At 52.5% G+C, this 20,964-nt stretch overlaps 1 protein-coding gene across 1 annotated transcript in view; it reads left to right on the top strand.

Annotated features, from left to right (window-relative positions):
- Positions 1-20,964, top strand: part of GSK3B (glycogen synthase kinase 3 beta) — an 89,179-nt gene that overhangs the window by 38,804 nt on the left and 29,411 nt on the right. The window contains 2 exon segments of the mRNA XM_038758006.1: positions 3,228-3,421; positions 13,594-13,677. Coding sequence (XP_038613934.1) covers positions 3,228-3,421; positions 13,594-13,677 — 278 coding nt within the window.

The raw sequence follows: 20,964 nt of genomic DNA on the forward strand, positions 1-20,964 counted from the left end.
CCCACCGGCCTCGGTTTGCCGTCAGAAGCAGAAATAGTGGCCTTTTCCGCCAACTCGGCCGCACCGCGTCTTTTTTTATTTTCCTGAACTTTCGGAGATCTAAATCAGCCCGAGTTTGGGCCCGTCGGCTTTCTCCTGGGATCGGGATGGCGAACCTCACGGAGGTTGGGGTTCGGAGGAAATTCCGGGGTTTGTGTGAACAGTTTGTCCTTTCCCTGTCATCCCGGTTGATTGGGATCTTGCTGAGGGTCTGCTGGAGCGCGACCGATAAGTTTTTGTGGGGCGTTCGTACTGGTTTTGACGGGATTTGTGAAGCGCTCACTATGTGCCGGACACTGCTTTTAAGCGCCGTGGTAGATACAGAGTAATCAGGTTGGCCGCAGTCCGTGTCCCACGTGGGGCCCTCGGTCTTATTATTGAAGCAGCATGGCTCAGTGGAAAGAGCCCGGGCTTGGGAGTAGGAGGTCATGGGTTCAAATCCTGGCTCCGCCAATTGTCAGCTGTGTGGCTTTGGGCAAGGCACTTCACTTCTCTGGGCCTCAGTGACCTCATCTGTAAAATGGGGATTAAGACTGTGAGCCCCCCGTGGGACAACCTGATCACCTTGTAACCTTCCCAGCGCTTAGAACAGTGCTTTGCACATAGTAAGCGCTTAATAAATGCCATTATTATTATTATTATTATTATTATTATTGTTATTATGTGCCGGACACTGTTTTTAAGCGCCGTGGTAGATACAGAGTAATCAGGTTGTCCACAGTCTGTGTCCCACGTGGGGCGCTCAGTCTTATTATTGAAGCAGCGTGGCTCAGTGGAAAGAGCCCGGGCTTGGGAGTAAGAGGTCACGGGTTCGAATTCTGGCTCCGCCAATTGTCAGCTGTGTGGCTTTGGGCAAGTCACTTCACTTCTCTGTGCCTCCGTGACCTCATCTGTAAAATGGGGATTAAGACTGTGAGCCCCCCGTGGGGCAACCTGATCACCTTGTATCCTCCCCAGCGCTTAGAACAGAGTTTTGCACATAGTAAACGCTTAACAAATGCCATCATTATTATTATTATTCTCTATTTTGCAGATGAGGTCACTGAGGCAAGAGAAGTGACTTGTTGGAGGTCACACAGCAGACAAGTGGCAGAGCTGGGATTTGAACCCGGGGCCGTGCTCCGTCCACTAGGTCACTCTGCTTTTTGTCTGTCCCCGTCCTGCGTGGGGTTCACAGTCAAGCAAGAGGGAACGCAGATATCAAATCCCCATTTTGCAGGTGGGGGAAGTGAGCCCCAGAGAAGTGAAGCGACTTGCTCAGGTCTCAGCAGACTGAGAAACAGCGTGGCCCAGTGGAAAGGGTGCAGGTCTGGGTTCTAATCCTGCCTCCACGTGCCTGAAGTGTCACCTTGAGCGAGTCACTTCACTTCTCTGAGCCTCAGTTCTCTCACGTGCCAACCAGGGGCTCAGGGCCCGTTCACTCATTCATTCATTCATTCATTCAATCGTATTTATTGAGCGCTTACTGTGTGCAGAGCACTGTACTAAGCGCTTGGGAAGTCCAAGTTGGCAACATCTAGAGACGGTCCCTTCCCAACAGTGGGCTCACAGTCTAGAAGGGGGGAGGTCTGTTCTCCCTCCTACTTGGAGTGTGAGCCCCCGTGGCACCCGATTATCTTCTATCTCCCCCAGCGCTCAGTACAGTCCTGCTTAGAGTCCTTAGAGAAGCAGCGTGGCTCAGTGGAAAGAGCCCGGGCTTTGGAGTCAGAGGTCATGGGCTCAAATCCCAGCTCCGCCAGTTGTGTGACTTTGGACAAGTCACTTCACTTCTCTGTGCCTCAGTTCCCTCATCTGTAAAATGGGGATGAAGACTGCGAGCCCTACGTGGGACAACCTGACCACCTTGTATCCCCCCAGCGCTTAGAACAGTGCTTTGCACATAGTAAGTGCTTAACAAATACCATTATTATTATTCTCCGGGCCTCAGTGACCTCATCTGCAAAATGGGGATGAAGACGGTGAGCCCCCCGGGGGACGACCTGATCATTCATTCATTCAGTCATATTTATTGAGCGCTTACTGTGTGCAGAGCACTGTACTGAGCGCTTGGGAAGTCCAAGTTGGCAACATCTAGAGACGGTCCCTACCCGACAGCGGGCTCACAGTCTAGAAGATCTAGATCACCTTGTAACCTCCCCGGCGCTTAGAACAGTGCTTTGCGCATAGTAAGCGCTTAACGATATGTTTTTATTTGTTTTTAATACGTTTTGGTTTGTTCTCTTTCTCCCCCTTCTAGACTGTGAGCCCGCTGTTGGGTAGGGACCGTCTCTCTAGGTTGCCAACTTGTACTTCCCAAGCGCTTAGTCCAGTGCTCTGCACCCAGTAAGCGCTCAATCAATACGATTGAATGAATGAATGAATGAATGCTATTATTGTTAATACAGTCCTTGCCACCTAGTAAGCGCTTAAGAGGTCCATTTTTTTTTATAGTCATTATCACCATCGTCTTCCGATGGAAAGGGCAGCGGTAAGCGCTTGCCAAATACCGTTATTACCATTATTACCATCTCCTTTCCTCTTGTGGTGAATTGATTGCTGAAAGCAGGGCACTGTACTGAATCCCCACGGTTGGGTAGGGACCGCCTCTCTATGTTGCCAACTTGGACTTCCCAAGCGCTTAGTACAGTGCTCTGCACACAGTAAGCGCTCAATGGAGCCCACTGTTGGGTAGGGACTGTCTCTGTATGTTGCCAGTTTGTACTTCCCAAGCACTTAGCACAGTGCTCTGCACACAGTAAGCGCTCAATAAATACGATTGATGGTGATGATGATGATGTATAGATGTTTGTACATATTACTCTATTTATTTTACTTGTACATATCTATTCTATTTATTTTATTTTGTTAGTATGTTTGGTTTTGTTCTCTGTCTCCCCCTTTTAGACTGTGAGCTCACTGGTGGGTGGGGACTGTCTCTAGATGTTGCCAACTTGGACTTCCCAAGCGCTTAGTCCAGTGCTCTGCACACAGTAAGCGCTCAATAAATACGATTGATGATGATGAATGAATGAATGAATGAATGCTTCGATTTCTCACCGGGGTCTGTTGTTCTTCCCTCTTTCCCGGCGCTCAGCCCGGCGCTTGCCTACCAAGTGAGCGCTTCGGGCACCCCAGCGGGTCTTTACCAGCCTTCGCTGCCCGCCCCGTCTCACGTCGTTGCCCCCCCCCCGTCTTGTCTTTGCCCGCAGGTGACAAGGACGGCAGTAAAGTGACCACGGTGGTAGCCACCCCCGGGCAGGGGCCGGACAGGCCCCAGGAAGTCAGCTACACGGACACCAAGGTCATCGGCAACGGGTCCTTCGGGGTGGTCTACCAGGCCAAACTCTGCGACTCGGGCGAGCTGGTGGCCATCAAGAAAGTGCTTCAGGACAAGAGATTCAAGGTGAGGCGCGGCCCCCGCAGTCAATCAATCAATCAATCAATCAATCAATTGATCAGCCGGTCCTCGGCCCCCCCGGGCATCCTTCCCGTTCACCCCGGGGTAGCGCCTGCCAAGCCGGGGCGAGGCGGTGGCATCCTCACGGTGTGCAGAGCCCCATGTGGGACGGGGAATCGATCAATAATAATGATCGACCCCCGGCCCACGTCCTCCCCCGGGCCTGGAATGCCCTCCCTCTGCCCATCCGCCAAGCTAGCTCTCTTCCTCCCTTCAAGGCCCTGCTGAGAGCTCACCTCCTACAGGAGGCCTTCCCAGACTGAGCCCCTTCCTTCCTCTCCCCCTCGTCCCCCTCTCCATCCCCCCATCTTACCTCCCTCCCTTCCCCACAGCACCTGTATGTATGTATATATGTTTGTACATATTATTTTTTACTCTATTTATTTATTTTATTTATTTGTACATATCTATTCTATTTATTTTATTTTGTTAGTATGTTTGGTCTCTGTCTCCCCCTTTTAGACTGTGAGCCCACTGTTGGGTAGGGACTGTCTCTATATGTTGCCAATTTGTACTTCCCAAGCGCTTAGTACAGTGCTCTGCACATAGTAAGCGCTCAATAAATACGATTGATGATGATGATAATAATAATAATAATGGCATTTATTAAGCGCTTACTACGTGCAAGGCACTGTTCTAAGCGCTGGGGGTATGCAAGCTGATCAGGTGGTCCCACGTGGGGCTCACAGTCTGTCATCCCCCTTTTCCAGATGAGGCCCAGAGAAGATAAGTGACTTGCCCCAAGTCACCCAGCTGACAAGTGGCAGAGCCAGGATTCGAACCCATGACCGCTGGCTCCCAAGCCCGTGCTCTTTCCACTGAGCCACGCTGCTTCTCCAGCAATCGGTCGTATTTAGTGAGCGCTTACTGTGTGCAGAGCGCTTGGGAGGGCCACGTTGGCCGCATCTGGAGACGGTCCCTACCCTAGGGCGGGCTCGCAGGCTAGAAGGGGGAGACAGGCGACAAAATAAAACAAATTAATGAAATAAATAGAATAGATATGTGGGAATGTGTCCAGCCCGGTTTGTGTGTGTCCGTCCCAGCGCTTAGTATGCGGTGCCCGCCACGTAATAAGTAATAGCGCTTAACTTGGAAAGAGCCCGGGCTTTGGAGTCAGAGGTCGTGGGTTCAAATACCGCCTCCGGCAGTTGTCAGCTGTGTGATTTTGGGCAAGTCACTTAATCATAATAATAATAATAATAGTAATAATAATGACATTTATTAAGCGCTTACTATGTACCCAGGCACCGTTCTAAGCGCTGGGGAGGCTACAAGGTGATCAGGTTGTCCCAAAGGGGGCTCACGGTCTTAATCCCCATTTTCCAGATCAGGGACCGCCAATTGTCAGCTGTGTGACTTTGGGCAAGTCACTTAACTTCTCTGTGCCTCAGTTCCCTCATCTGTAAACTGATGAGGTCTCTCCGAGCCTCTGGTCCACAGAGCAAAACCAACCTGCCCCCGTTCCCCAGGCAGGAGAGCAGGGATTGTGTCCGATATCGTCTGTTGGATTCCCCCAAGCGCTCAGTACAGTGCTCTGCATACAGGAAGCACTCAGTAATTCCGATGGATTGATTGCCTGGGAGTCGTGGCTCCCACAGGCCTTCTGGTCTGCCCATTCTGGCAGCGTAAAGTGGCGAATACTACAGTGCTCTGCACATACTACAGTGGTCTGCCTGTCTACTTGTTATGTTCTGTTACCTGTCTCCCCTTTTTGACTGTGAGCCCATCGTTGGGTAGGGATTGTCTCTATCTGTTGCCGAATTGGACGTTCCAAGGGCTTGGTCCAGTGCTCTGCACACAGGAAGCGCTCAATATATACGATTGAATGAATAGGAAGCGCTCAATAAATACCACCGATGAATCGAGCACAAGGAAAGGGAGAGCGAGAGGGGAAGGAGGGAGCGTGAAGTGGGAAGGCTGACAGGATGGCATGAAAATCCGGCAGGCTCGGCGTTCTCTGCCACGAGCGCCGGGGCGTTCCTCGATCGCTGGACGCCGCCTGTCCGGCCAGCCTCAGTTTACCTCCTCGCGTCTGGGATCGTCGAGGGCAGGGCTCCGGCCTCGGACTTCTTCCGTAGGCCGCCGGACGCTCTGCGCGGGGGAGACCTCGGGCCGGGCCTCACCGAAGGAGCAGTGTTGGAGCCGGGCGCCGGCCCCGCTCTCTCCCCAGGCCGTGGCTCCTCTTGACGGGAGAGACTCCATCTTGGACGTCATCATCTCCGACGTCATCATCATCAGCTTAGGTTTGCGGCTCGGGGGGCCAAATCCGAGGCTTCCAAACTGGCCCGTCCAACCGACCACCTCCAGCCCCCCTCCGAACCACAGTGCCGCCCACCCCGGTGAGGGAGAAGGGCCTTCCCGGACAGGCTCGTTCCGGAGTCGCCGGGATCCGGAGGCGGCCGTGAGGCAGAAGAGGGGAAAATCTCAAGTGGGCAGCCCGGCCCGGTGCGAAAGATGACTTCGGGAGAAATCCGGCCCCCTCCAGCCTGGAGGCCTTGGACCCCGGAAGCAGCCCAGGCCCGGCTCATCTTTGGGAGCTTCTCAGATATCCCACCGTTTTCCTCTGAAGCTCCCAGCTGGGAGCAGCATCTGCGGCCTTTGATGTTGTTCGAAGCGGACGTCGCCTTTTTTAGGAGAAAAGTTTACAGAACATCTGCTGGCTGACGGTTGAAAGTTGTTGTCGTTGGGAAACGCAGTGGCGCACCCCCACCCCTCCTTCCCGAGCGAAGGTCCGCCATTCCCTGGCCTTTGCGAAACAAGGCGTTATTCGACTTTAAGCGGTCACTCGAGCCTCTTCTCCCTTCCCCTTCGTCATCCGCCCATGCCGAACCTCTTGTCTTCTCCCTCTTCCCCCAGCCCTTCTCCCTTCCCTTCACCCCCACCACCGCCGACACGCCACTGTTAGGCTGGAAATTTTCCCAGCGGGAAAGGCCGGTTTGTCTTCCTTGCCGTCGGGAGGGTGGGATTCGCGCGCCCCTTCACTTTTAAGCACGTCGCCCGGAACTGGGATCCAGGCGCCGTCCGCGCTAGTCCACGCTCTCCCGCTGCCGTGCGGTACGGCTTTGGGCTGACCACCTAACCTCTCTGGGCCTCAGTTTCCTCATCCGTAGAATGGGGATGAGAGCTTCTCTCCCTACCTGGAGGAGCAGCGTGGCTCAGTGGGAAGGGACTATATATGTTGCCAGCTTGTACTTCCCAAGCGCTTAGTACAGTGCTCTGCACACAGTAAGCGCTCAATAAATACGATTGATTGATTGATTGATTGACTTCTAGACTGTGAGCCCGCTGTTGGGTAGGGACCGTCTCTGTTGCCAACTTGGACTTCCCAAGCGCTTAGTACAGTGCTCTGCACACAGTAAGCGCTTAGTAAATACGATTGAGTGAATGAATGAATGAAAGAGCCCAGGCTTTGGAGTCAAACCCCGGTTCCTCCAATTGTCAGCTGGGTGACTTTGGGCAAGTCGCTTCACTTCTCTGGGCCTCAGTGACCTCATCTGTAAAATGGGGATTAAGACTGTGAGCCCCACGAGGGACAACCTGATCACCTTGTAACCTCCCCAGCTCTTAAAACAGTGCTGGGCACATAGTAAGCACCTAATAAATGCCATTATTATTATTATTACCTGTTAAGATTGGGAGCCCTGCGCGGGATAGCTGATTAGCTCGTATCTGTCCCGTCGCCAAGCACGATGCTTGGCATCTGATGAGCGCTTAATAGATCAACCGATCGATCAGTGGTATTTATGACACGCTTACAGCATGCAGAACACTGTACTGAGCGCTTGGGAAGGTATAGAATAACAGAGCTGGGAAATAGGTCCCCGGCCCACGAGGTTACAGTGTGGAGGACGACAGTCTGTACAGTCTAGTAGATTCCGTCGTTGTTTTAATAATAATAATAATAATGGCATTTATTAAGCACTTACTATGTGCAAAGCACCGTTCTAAGCACTGGGGAGGTTACAAGGTGATTAGGTTGTCCCCCGGGGGGCTCACAGTCTTAATCCCCATTTTCCAGATGAGGTAACTGAGGCACAGAGAAGTTAAGTGACTTGCCCAAAGTCACAGAGCTGACGATTGGCGGACCAGGATTTGAACCCAAAGCCCATGCTCTTTCCACTGAGCCACGCTGCTTCTCCTAGTTGCCCAGTTTGGGGGTGCCCCGTCGAAGCCGCCCAGACCAGAGCACAGGCGTGGGAGTCGGGAGGTCATGGGTTCTAATGCCAGTCTGCCACTTGTCCAGTGGTTGACTTTGGGCATGTCGCTTTACGTCTGGCAAGGCACTTCATTTCTCTGGGCCTCAGTCACCTCATCTGGAAAATGGAGAGCGAGACCGCCAGCCCTTGGGGGACAGGGACTACGTCCAACCTGATGACCTTGGTTCCATCCCAGCGCTTAGTTCAGTGCCCGGCACGTAATAAGCGCTGAACAAATACCGCGATTACCGTTATCGTTATAATTATCAGCCCAAGCAGATGGAATCGCCCAGTGTAGCGGAGCTATCGAAGAAGGAAAATTTAGCAGACGTGACTGACTCGCGGGCAGACTGCCTCGGGAGACGGATGGGAGAAGTCCGGGGGTCAGCGTCCGCATCTTCTTCTCCCCTTCCAGCCGTCTCCGACGCCCAGCCCATAGCCCTCGTTTGAAGCGATCAGGGGTCCAGGCGGAAGTCGGTGCCGTTTCTTCGATTCGTATCGGCGGAGCAGGGATCCGATAAGGGGCAGATCCCCGAAGGACGGGAGGACCGTAAATCCGGCAACGGGAAACGCAGTCATCCAGTCCCGGGCCATCCGGGCCTGTCCGCCGGATCCGGGCCGGCACCCAACTCTTCCCGGGGGTCCGGAAGATACCCGTGCCCAGACACGGGAATATCCCGGGGCCCAAGGCGTCGATGGAGTGGAACTCAAGAATGAGTCGATTGTCAGCGGAGGCTTAGCACAGTGCCCTGCTGCCAGTCAGTGCTCATTAAATAGCAACAATTGATCGATTGATTTCTGGATTCATCTAGGGCCCACTGATGGGCCTTTTGGTTTTTTGCCCTCATCGGATTTCTGGTGCAGAAGGGAAGACCTCCCCGGCTACCCGGGCCGCCCATCCGCTTGCCCGATGTCCTCCGCCTTAGTAGGGGCCTCACTGGACTCGGTGATGCGGAGCGTCCCGGCCCGTCCTGGGCGGCTGGGGGCCGTCAAAATCCTCGTCGCACACTTGCTGCGGAGGGCAGAGGGCCGCCCTTCTGCCCTCGGGCAATCAATCAATCAATCGTATTTATTGAGCGCTTACTGTGTGCAGAGCACTGTACTAAGCGCTTGGGAAGTCCAAGTTGGCAACATATAGAGACAGTCCCTACCCAACAGTGGGCTCACAGTCTAAAAACAGTGGGCTCACAGTCTAAAAGGGAAGCCCTTCACCCTCCACCTGACGATGCTCGTCCTGGGCTGTGAGAAACGAGGCCGACGGGGCCTGGCGAGGCCTGGCCCAGACCCACCCCGGCTGGTGGCCGTCGACGGGCCGCCTCGGCGCAGTCAACCCGTCCGTCGTATTTATCAAGCGCTTACTGGGTGCAGAGCACTGTACTAAGCTCTTGGGAGAGGATGATAGAAAAATACAACGGAGGAGAGGGTTGGGAATGGGAGGGCGTCCGGGGCCGCCGTCGGAGATGGTCGTGGACCGGATGGGCCGAGGGGGCGTCCCGTGGCTGAGAGCTGTCTGGACTCCCCGCGGCGTTTGCTTGTCTTGTGTTTGTTAAGCGCTTACTATGTGTCCAGCACTCTTCTAAGCGCTGGAGTACAAACAAATTAGGTAGGACCCAGTCCCCGTCTCGCCAGGGGCTCCCAACGTAAGCAGGAGGAGGGACGGGGGGCCCTGGCGGCCTCCCCACGTGGGGACTCCATTGTTGCAGCCATGAATTCAGCCACTTTCCTGTCCCCGCCCCTTCCTTCCACCTCGTTTTCCGCGGCTCCAGGCCTCCCGGTGAGACCGTGTCCGCCGCCCCCTTCCTCTCCGTGACCAGGCCTCCCCCACCAGCTGCCGGGTGGTGGGCATTTATTGGGCAAGAAGCTCGTTTTCTGGCCGTGCGGCACTTAGGCCGGGGCCTTGGAGCAGGCCAGTCGTGCCAGGGGCAAAACCTGCCAATGTCCAGCCTCCATGTAGGGCAGAAGGCTCCCAGGCCTTGAGTGATCCTGGGGAAGGGAGCCCCCTCCCTACTTTCCTTCCTTGGGACAGTTGCCCCCCGGCCGCCCTCGAGGGATGCCCGTCCTCCGTGGGTGCCAATCCTCCGGACCCCTCCCTTTGGCCGCCCGGTCGCCGTCGCGGTTGGGGGGCGAGGCTCGCGGGTGATGGGGTGAATCGGAAAGAGCTGCTGGAGCTGCCTCCCACCCCGCCTAAAAAAGGACCACTGTTTCCCCAAGCCTCCAGAGACCCCGAGAGGGTCAGTGCCCGTCCGGCCGCACCACTCAAGGCCGCAGGCGGAGGAGGGGAGACCCGTCCCGGAGTGCCAGGGTGGCGGGACCCCGCCCGACCACGTTCCCCTCGAGCGATTCGAACGGATCCGACCCTCGCCGCCCGTCTTCCGGGCCGGCCGGGGCATCTCGGACTCTTCTCCACGGCCGCCGCCGATTTTGGCGTCGCGACCGGCCCGCCGAGGCCAACCGCCCCGGTTAACAAAGCCAGGATGTGGGTCGGTTATCTACCCACGTCGGGAGTTTCCGATCCACCCGATGCCGTCTCCAGCGGCGAAGGGGGCGGGGAAAGAGAGCTGGGCCGCCTGGAGTGCAGGGAGGTTGGGCGGGTCTTTCTAATAATAATAATAATAATAATGATGGCATTTATTAAGCGCTTACTATGTGCAAAGCACTGTTCTGAGCGCTGGGGAGTTTACAAGGTGATCAGGTTGTCCCATGGGGTTTCATCCCCATTTTACAGATGAGGTCACTGAGGCCCAGAGAAGTGAAGTGACTTGCCTGAAGTGGCGGAGCCGGACCTCTGACTCCAAAGCCCGGGCTCTTTCCACTGAGCCATGCTGCTTCCTTTCTGGCCTCCCTGCCCATTTCCCCCCAGGACGGGGGCGTCTCCCCCAGCCTGGCCCCCCACCCCCTGTATTCATTTATGAGAGTTGGTGCAGTGGAATCGGACTGGGCCACGGGGCCTAGCGGGAAGAGCCCGGGCCCGGAAGTTGGAAGATTGGCCGGCCCTTCGCCGGTTGACCCCAGGCAATCATCATCATCATCATCATCATCATCAATCGTATTTATTGAGCGCTTACTATGTGCAGAGCACTGTACTAAGCGCTTGGGAAGTACAAATTGGCAACATATAGAGACAGTCCCTACCCAACAGTGGGCTCCCAGTCTAAAAGGAGGAATAATAATAATAATTACAGCATCCATTAAGGGCTTACCAAGCACTGTACTAAGCACTGGGGTAGAATCGATCTTATCAGGTCATCGAGGTGAGCAGAAGCAGCGTGGCTCAGGGGAAAGAGCCCGGGCTTGGGAGTCAGGGGTCACGGGTTCAAATCCCGGCTCCACCACTTGTCAGCTGTGCGGCCTGGGGCAAGCCACTTTTCATTCGTTCATTCATTCAGTAGTATTTATTGAGCGTTTACTTTGCACGGAGCACGGTACTAAACGCTTGGAAAGTACAATTCGGCAACAGAGAGAGACGGTCCCTACCCAGGCTGTCTATTCTTTTTTTAAATACATGGTATTCGAACGCTTACTGTGTGCCGGGTGCTTTTCTAAACATTGAGATGGATCCAAGCCAGTCAGGTTGGACACAGTCCATGTCCCACGGGGGGCTCACGGTCTTAATCCCCATTTTCCAGATGCGGAAACTGAGGCCCGGAGAAGTGAAGTGACTTGGCCAGGGTCACACAGCAGACAAGCGGCAGAGCCGGGATTGAGAACCCAGGTCCTTCCGACTCCTGGGCCTGGGCTCTATCCCCTGGGCCTTGCTGCTTCCCTCCACTAGGCCACAGTTGTTTCCACCCCAGTGCTTAATAAATAATAATAATAATAATAATAATAATAATAATAATAATGGCATTTATAAAGCACTTACTATGTGCAAAGCACTGTTCTAAGTGCTGGGGGGGGATACAAGGTGATCAGGTTGTCCCACGGGGGGCTCACATTCTTAATCCCCATTTTAAAGGTGAGGGAACTGAGGCCCGCAGAAGTGAAGTGACTTGCCCAACATCACACAGCTAAGTGGCGGAGCCGGGATTCGAACCCACAACCTCTGGCTTCCAAGCCCGGGCTCTTTCCGCTAAGCCACGCTGCTTCTTGTTAGGCTCCTCCGTGCCTTAGTGGTGGAATTATTGTCCGCGTTTCGTTTCATCCGTCATTCAATCGACGATATTTATCAAGCACCTATTGGGTGCAGAGCAGTGAACCGGGGCTTTATAGCTGCTGCAGGTCAATTGTATTTAATGGTATTTATTGAGCGCTTACTGTTTGCAGAGCACTGTACTAAGCGCTTGGGAGAATACAACAGAATTAGCATTCATTCATTCAATCGTATTTATTGAGCGCTTACTGTGTGCAGAGCACTGTACTAAGCGCTTGGGAGAGTACAACAGAATTAGCATTCATTCATTCAACCATATTTATTGAGCGCTTAATGTGTGCAGAGCACTGTACTAAGCGCTTGGGAATAGCAGACCCGTTGCCTTTCCTCAATGAGCTTACAGTCTAGAGGGGGTGAAATTAGCTTCCTCCCACCCTGGTCTACGAATGCAGCAAGGGTGGTGGGCCCGACTAGGACGACGCCTCAGATGGGAGGGACTCGGCCAGGCCTGCCGTGTGACCCTGGATAAGTCACTTCACCTTTCTGCGGCTCATCCGCAACAGGGGGATTCAACCCTGTGTTGTCCCTCGTATTTAGTCCGTGAGCCCCATGTGGGACCTGATGATCTTGTATCTACCCCAGCGCTTAATACAGTGCCTGGCACCTAGTAAGCGCTAAACGAACACCCCAATTATTAGTACTGTCGTTAGGAATATTAGTAGTATTCCTACTGAGTGGCTGAGTGTGGGAATCAATCAATCAATCAATCGTATTTATTGAGCGCTTACTATGTGCAGAGCACTGTACTAAGCGCTTGGGAAGTACAAATTGGCAACACATAGAGACAGTCCCTACCCAACAGTGGGCTCACAGTCTAAAAGGGGGAGACAGAGAACAGAACCAAACATACCAACAAAATAAAATAAATAGGATAGAAATGTACAAGTAAAATAAATAAATAAATAAATAAATAGAGTAATAAATATGTACAACCATATATCCATCTATACAGGTGCTGTGGGGAAGGGAAGGAGGTAAGATGGGGTGATGGAGAGGGGGACGAGGGGGAGAGGAAGGAAGGGGCTCAGTCTGGGAAGGCCTCCTGGAGGAGGTGAGCTCTCAGTAGGGCCTTGAAGGGAGGAAGAGAACGAGCTTGGCAGGTGGGCAGAGGGATTGGGGGCATTGCGGGCCGGGGGGAAGACGTGGGCCGGGGGTCGACGGCGGGACGGGCGAGAACGAGGTACGGGGAGGAGATTAGCGGCGGAGGAGCGGAGGGTGCGGGCTGGGCTGGAGAAGCAGAGAAGGGAGGTGAGGTAGGAGGGGGCCAGGGGATGGACAGCCTGGAAGCCGAGAGTGGCTGACCGGCCGAGGGGCCCCGGGGGTTCCTCGATGCCCGGTGGGGCACGGGAGACGCCCCACCCAAAGCGCCCTGTCCGCTGTCGGCCGTCCACAACCGGCCTTCCGTTCCATCATGCGGCTAATGTGAGTGCCGCCTCCCTTCCCGCCCTCGCTGTCTGCTGCGTGTGCTTCGTGCGTTTGGTGCCACCAAATGAGTCCTTTGCGAGGTAACAATGGCCACCCTTGTCCCCGCGGGGGATCGATCATCCCGGTGAGGCCACGGGCGAACTGTTAACAAGGCGGTCTGCTTCGCCTACGCCGCAGCGTGACTTCTTGTCAGTTTCCGGTTGGCGACAGCGAGGCCCCCTCCGCATTGTCCGGCGACGTCCCAAGGGCTCGCACGCAGGCGGCGGGCCCCCAATCTGCCCGGTCTGCGGACCCCAGAGCCACCTCGTCTCTGTCTCACGGGGGGTCCCTGTGTCTCTGCCTTTCAGAACCGAGAGCTGCAGATCATGCGGAAGCTAGACCACTGTAACATAGTCCGGTTGCGTTACTTCTTCTACTCCAGCGGAGAGAAGGTGAGTGCCCGGAGATGCCTCGCGGGTCCCCGGCATTGGTTCTCCTCAGCGCCGGGGGCCGTTGGAGGAACTTTCACTCATTTATTCGGATTTAGTGAGCGCTTACCGTGTGCAGAGCCCTGTAATAAGCACTTGGGAGTCAACAGACACAGTCCCTGACCACAAAAAGCTTACGGTCCAGAGGGGGAGGCAGACATTAATATAAATAAATAAATCACAGATGTGGACGTGAGCGTTGTGGGGCTGGGAGGGGAGATGAAGTAAGGGAGCGAGTCAGGGCGTCGCAGAAGGGAGTGGGAGAAGAGGAAAGGAGGGCGCAGTCAGGCTCTGAACGGGGGGAGAGTCGTCGTCGGATAGGAGGAGGGATGGCATTCCAGGCCGGGGGTGGGATTTGGGCGGGAGATCGGCAGTGAGAAGGCTGGATTTAGAGTATCAAACTGTGCCGGCTGGATTGGAGTAGGAGAGCAGCAAGGTGAGGTGGGGGGGCAAAGCGATTGAGCACTTTAAAGCCGACGGTGACGAGTTTCCTTTGCCTCAGAGGTGGGTGGGCAACCACTGGAGGTTCTTGAGGAGTGGGGAAGCACGGCCTGAACGTTTTTGTAGAAAAATGACCCGGGCAGCGGAGCGAAGTATGGACTGGAGTGGGGTGATACTGGGGTAGATATAAGATAATCAGATTGGACGCGATCCCCGTCCCACATGGGGCTCACCGACTAACTAGGTAGGAGGATTGACTCCCCGCTTTACAGGTGAGGAAACCAAGGCACAGAGAAGCTACGTGATTTTGCTTCTCCTCACCTGTTTCGGACCTCAAGGTCTGCCGGGCGGAGTGGTTCAGTATAAAGCAGACCCGCTTTAACACAGGACAAGCAGGATTAGGTTCCTAAGCCCTTCAGCCGGAGGGAATACTATCGTCATTTCATTCAGTCGTATTTACTGAGCGCTTGCATACCCCGAGCGAGTGTAGAAGTGTGTGTAGAGCATTGTACTAAGCGCTTATCATCAGAGTGGTTTTGGCTAAACACTTACTACACGCCAAGCACCGCAGTTGATGCAAAAAATATATATGTATATTAATATTGTTAAGCATTTGCTATGTGCCAAATGCTTTTCTGCACACTGGGGTAGATAATAATAATAATAATAATAATAATAATGGCATTTATTAAGGGCTTTCTATGTGCAAAGCATTGTTCTAAGCACTGGGGTGGTTACAAGGTGATCAAGGTTGTCCCTCGGGGTTCACAGTCTTACTCCCCATTTTACAGATGAGGGAACTGAGGCCCAGAGAAGTGAAGTGACTTGCCCAAAGTCACCCAGCTGACAGTTGGCAGAGCCGGGATTTGAACCCATGACCTCCGACTCCAAAGCCCGGGCTCTTTCCACTGAGCCACGCTGCTTCTCTAGATACAAGTCATGTTGGACACAGTCCCTGTCCCACATGGGGCTCACACTCTTAACCCCCATTTTACTAGTGAGGTAACTGAGGCCCAGAGAAATGAAGGGGCTTGCCCAAGGTCACACAGCAGACACGTGATGGAGCCGGGAAGCTCCTCTAGATAAACCGGCGGGGGACAGCCCCTGTCCCACGTGGTGTTCATAGTCTAATAGGCGGGAGAACGGGTATCGAATCCCCGTTTTGCAGACGGGGAAACTGAGGCCCAGAGAAGCGAAGCAGGCAGAGGTGAGATTGTAAGCAAGGTCACCTGACCCCTTCGGCCCATGTGCTTTCTGCAAAGCGACCCGGTTCCCCGTGTTATTTCGGTTCCTTTCCTGCACACCCTCCCGCCCCTTTCCTCCCCCGCCGCCCAGCCCCTTTTCCTGGTTGCGAGAGAAGATTTTCAGAACAGCAGGTGAGGCGGGGGTCTCCTCCCGGAATACGGTGTGCAAAGGAATCAAACGGGAACCGTCAAGGAAGCGGAGACGGGAGCCTCCCGGATTGCCCGGCGTAAAGGGCCGCCAGAAAGCGGGCCGGCGGTGGGCAGGAAATGCCGGCCTCTGAGCAACCCGCAGAGCTCCAAAAAACAAGGAAGCGGTCGGAAACAAGTCACCGTGGCAGGGACGAAAGCTCAAAGTATCAGCCAGGGGCCGGCTGGGCGGCGGCAGGCCGCACCGTCTTCATTCGGGCCTATTTATTGAGCGCTTCCTGAGAGCAGAGCGATCCTGTTAGGGAGCGTACAATAGAACAATAAGCAGACGCATGCCCTGCTTACTTGCCGCCCCTTTTTATCAAAGTGAAACCATTGGCCGTGTCGACAGGGAAGGTCAGTCAGTCAGTCGTATTTATTGAGCGCTTACTGTGTGCAGAACACTGGACTAAGCGCTTGGGAAGTCCAAGTTGGCAACATATAGAGACAGTCCCTACCCAACAGCAGGCTCACAGTCTAGAAGGGGGAGACAGAGAACAAAACCAAACATACTAACAAAATAAAATAAATAGAATAGATATGTACAAGTAAAATAAGTAAATAGAGTAATAAATATGTACAAATATATATCAATCAATCAATCAAATCAGTCGTATTTATTGAGCGCTTACTGTGTGCAGAGCACTGGATTAAGCGCTTGGGAAGTCCAAGTTGGCAACATCTAGAGATGGTCCCTACCCAACAGTGGGCTCACAGTCTAGAAGGGGGAGACAGAGAACAAAACCAAACATATTAACAAAATGAAATAAATAGAATAGATATGTACAAGTAAAATAAGTAAATAAATAGAGTAATAAATATGTACAAACATATCAATCAATCAGTCGTATTTATTGAGCGCTTACTTTGTGCAGAGCACTGGACTAAGCGCTTGGGAAGTCCAAGTTGGCAACATCTAGAGACGGTCCCCTACCCAACAGCGGGCTCACAGTCTAGAAGGGGGAGACAGAGAACAAAACCAAACATGTTAACAAAATAAAATAAATAGAATAGATATGTACAAGTAAAATAAGTAAATAAATAGAGTAATAAATATGTACAAACATATATACATATATACAGGGAAAATGGCAGGGAGGAAGACGACGCCTCTCTCAATGTTGGGTAGGGACTGTCTGTATATGTTGCCAACTTGGACTTCCCAAGCGCTTAGTCCAGTGCTCTGCACACAGTAAGATCTCAATAAATACGATTGAATGAATGAATGAATGAAACAGAGATTTCTCAGTTCGTGCGCTTCCTTGTCTGTGCTCCTGTATTAAGCGCTTAGTACAGTCCCAGGCTAAGCCCCGCTTTTCCGCAGCTCACTCCCTTCTGCATCACTCTGACTCTTTCCCTTTGCTCTTCCCTCCCTCCCCACCCCACAGCATTCATTCAATTCAGTCGTATTTATTGAGCACTGTACTAAGTGCTGTACTAAGCACAAGTTGTCAACTTGTAATAATAATAATAATAATAACGATGGCATTTGTTAAGCGCTTACTATGTGCAAAGCACTGTTCTAAGCTCTGGGGAGGATACAGTGTGATCAAGTTGTCCCATGTGGGGCTCACAGTCTTAATCCCCATTTTTACAGATGAGGTAACTGAGGCTCAGAGAAGTTAAGTGACTTGCCCAAGGTCACACAGCAGACTTGTGGTGGAGCCGGGATTCAAACTCATGACCTCTGACTCCAAAGCCCGGGCTCTTTCCACTGAGCCACGCTGCTTCTCTGAACTTGTACTTCCCAAGCGCTTAGTACAGTGCTCTGCACACAGTAAGCGCTCAATAAATACGATTGAATGAATGAATGACCATCTCTCTATGTTGCCAACCTGTACTTCCCAAGCGCTTAGTACAGTGCTCTTGACACAGTAAGTGCTCAATAAATACGATTGAATGAATGAATGACCGTCTCTATATGTTGCCAACTTGTACTTCCCAAGTGCCTAGTACAGTGCTCTGCGCACAGTAAGCGCTCAATAAATACGATTGAATGAATGAATGACCGTCTCTTTATGTTGCCAACTTGTACTTCCCAAGTGCTTAGTACAGTGCTCTGCACACAGTAAGTGCTCAATAAAAACGATTGAATGAAAATAAATGAATTAATTAATTCAACCCCTCTGGCTCGGCCCCCAGGACAAGCTTCCGCTTCTAACAGTGCTCAGCGCTTAGAACAGTGCTTTGCATATAGTAAGCGCTTAACAAATACCATTATTATTGTTGTTATTATTATTATTATTATTATTATTATTATTATTATTCCACGGTGATAGGAGGGTGGGCCGACCAAGGAGCAATTGATCGCGGGGTGAGCGAGCCCTGGGTGGATCGGGGAGAACTATAGTCCCCCGAGCCCATGCTCCCGGGCGGCGACTTCTTCCCAAGCCTCGGGACTATAAACAGCCTGGCCTCCCTCATTCATTCATTCAATCGTATTTATTGAGCGCTTACTGTGTGCAGAGCACTGTACTAAGCGCTTGGGAAGCACAAGTCGGCAGCATCTAGAGCCAGGCCCTACCCAGCAGCGGGCTCACAGTCTAGAAGGGGGAGACAGACAAGAAAACATAACGTATTAACAAAATAAAACGAATAAAATAGTAAATATGTACAAGTAAAATAGAGTAATAAATCTGTACAGACATGCAGATTTTATGAGGAGGGGGAGAGGAAGGAGGGGGCTTAGTCTGGGAAGACATCCTGGAGGAGGTGAGCTCTGGGTCTTTAAACAAACTGGGAATTTTAGCAGCTGGACGGAATGAGAAGCGGCGTGGCCTAGTGGGTAGAGTCCCGGCCTGGGCGTCGGAAGGACCCGGGTTCTAATCCTGCCTCCGCCACTCGTCCGCCGTGTGTGACCTTGGCCCAGCCACTACACGTCTCCGGGCCTTGGCTCATCCTGGAAAATTCAGTCAGCTTTAGTGAGCGCTTACTGTGTGCAAAGCACTGTAGTAAGCGTTTGGGAGAGGACGGTATAACAGACCCATTCCTGCCCATAACGAGCTCCCAGTCTCGAGGGAGAGACGGACGTTGATGTAAATGAATGAATGGTATAAATAAATCTGTAAAATGGGGACGAAAACTGTGAGCCCCCCGTGGGACAACCTGATCACCTTGTAACCTCCCCTGCGCTTAGAACAGTGCCTTGCACATAGTAAGCGCTTAATAAATGCCATCATTATCTTTATTATTATTATAATAAATGACAGGTACATACATAAAAAGAAGACTGTGAGCCCCATGTGGGATAGGGACTGTGTCCGACCTGATGAGTTCATGTCCGCCCCAGCGCTTAATACGGTGCCTGGCACTTAGTAAGCGCTTAACAAATAGAGATGGCCAAGCTTTCTTTGAAACGTTTATGTTTTTTTCCTCTCGTGAGCGGCGCTTTGATCTTAGACTTTTCGGCCTCTCTGGTTTCCGTTTCCAGATGAGTGCGTCACCAGCCCATTCATTCATTCATTCAGTCGTATTTATTGAGCGCTTACCGTGTGCAGAGCACTGTACTGAGTGCTTGGGAAGTACAAGCTGGCAACGTATATGTTGCCAGGGTTGAGCCGGGCGCAGGCCCCTCGGCCCCGTTGTCCCCGTGGTGACGGGGGACAATCGGAAGTTCGTGGCTGCTCCTTACGGAGGAGGAGGGAGAGTCCCGGTTTCCTTCCTTCCTTCCTTCCTTCCTTCCAGGAGGCGCGGCCCTCGCCTGCTTTGGGAAGCCCGTTGGGCAACCGCAAAAGCCGGCCAGAGTTTCTTCAGAAGCCAAGCCGGATCCCTCCTCCGTGAGAAGGGGATCCGTTTGGGGGGATGGGGTGGCCAGAAATGGGTCCAATTTGGCTTCTAGAAGAAATCCATGCCACCCTTTTAATAATAATAATAATCAATCAATCAATCAGTCGTATTTATTGAGCCCTTACTATGTGCAGAGCACTGGACTAAGCGCTTGGGCAGTACAAGTTGGCAACATATAGAGACAATCAATCAGTCAATCAATCGTATTTATTGAGCGCTTACTGTATGCAGAGCACTGGACTAAGTGCTTGGGAAGTACAAGTTGGCAACATATAGAGACAGTCAATCAATCAGTCAATCGTATTGAGCACTTACTGTGTGCAGAGCACTGGACTAAGCGCTTGGGAAGTACAAGTTGGCAACATATAAGGACAGTCAATCAATTGTATTTATTGAGCGCTTACTGTGTGCAGAGCACTGGACTAAGCGCTTGGGAAGTACAAGTTGGCAACATAGAGACAGTCAATCAATCAATCGTATTTATTGAGCGCTTACTGTGTGCAGAGCACTGGACTAAGCGCTTGGCAAGTCCAAGTTGGCAACATATAAAGTCCCTACCCAACAGTGGGCTCACAGTCTAGAAGGGGGAGACAGAGAACAAAACCAAACATACTAACAAAATAAAATAAATAGAATAGGTATGTACAAGTAAAATAAATAAATAATTAGAGTAATAAATATGTACAAACATATATCCATATATACAGGTGCTGTGGGGAAGGGACGGAGGTAAGACGGGGGGATGGAGAGGGGGACGAAGGGGAGAGGAAGGAAGGGGTTCAGTGTGGGAAGGCCTCCTGGAGCAGGTGAGCTCTGAGTAGGGCCTTGAAGGGAGGAAGAGAGCATTTATGGCATTTATTAAGCGCTTACTATGTGCAAAGCACTGTTCTAAGCACTGGGGAGGTTACAGGGTGATCAGGTTGTCCCACGGGGGACTCACAGTCTTAATCCCCATTTTCCAGATGAGGTCACTGAGGCCCAGAGAAGTGAAGTGACTTGCCCAGAGTCGCCCAGCTGACAAGTGGCCGAGCTGGGATTTGAACCCATGACCTCTGACTCCAAAGCCCGGGCTCTTTCCACTGAGCCACGCTGCTGCTTTTTTTGACGATTCCCGTGGGTTCTAGAGTTTTGTTTTCTCTTTTTCCCCTCCCCATGGGGATGGGCGTGGTGGGGGGAGGTGTCTATTCTGCAGTCACCCAGGGAGGGAAGTTGAAGCCACCAGATTGAGGGTAGACTGGGCAGTTTACCGGGCCTCGCCTTGGGTGATTATCTCGAATGAGGTTGATTGGTTTTAATTACAGTGACTCTGCTCGCCTTGTTGGCTTCTTGGGAAAAAAAATCTGCCGGAGTAGCTCGGATCTCTCTTTTTTTCCCCCCTGTTCATTCATTCATTCATCACTCAATCGTATTTATTGAGCGCTTACTTGAGAAGCAGCGCGGCTCAGTGGAAAGAGCCCGGGCTTTGGAATCAAAGGTCATGGGTTCAAATCCCGGCTCCGCCAATTGCCAGCTGCGTGACCTTGGGCAAGTCACTTAGCTTCTGACAGCCTCGGTTCCCTCGTCTGGAAAATGGGGATTAAGACGGTGAGCCCCA

Source organism: Tachyglossus aculeatus, chromosome 16, assembly GCF_015852505.1.
Source record: "Tachyglossus aculeatus isolate mTacAcu1 chromosome 16, mTacAcu1.pri, whole genome shotgun sequence".
NCBI classification, from domain to species: Eukaryota; Metazoa; Chordata; class Mammalia; order Monotremata; family Tachyglossidae; genus Tachyglossus; species Tachyglossus aculeatus.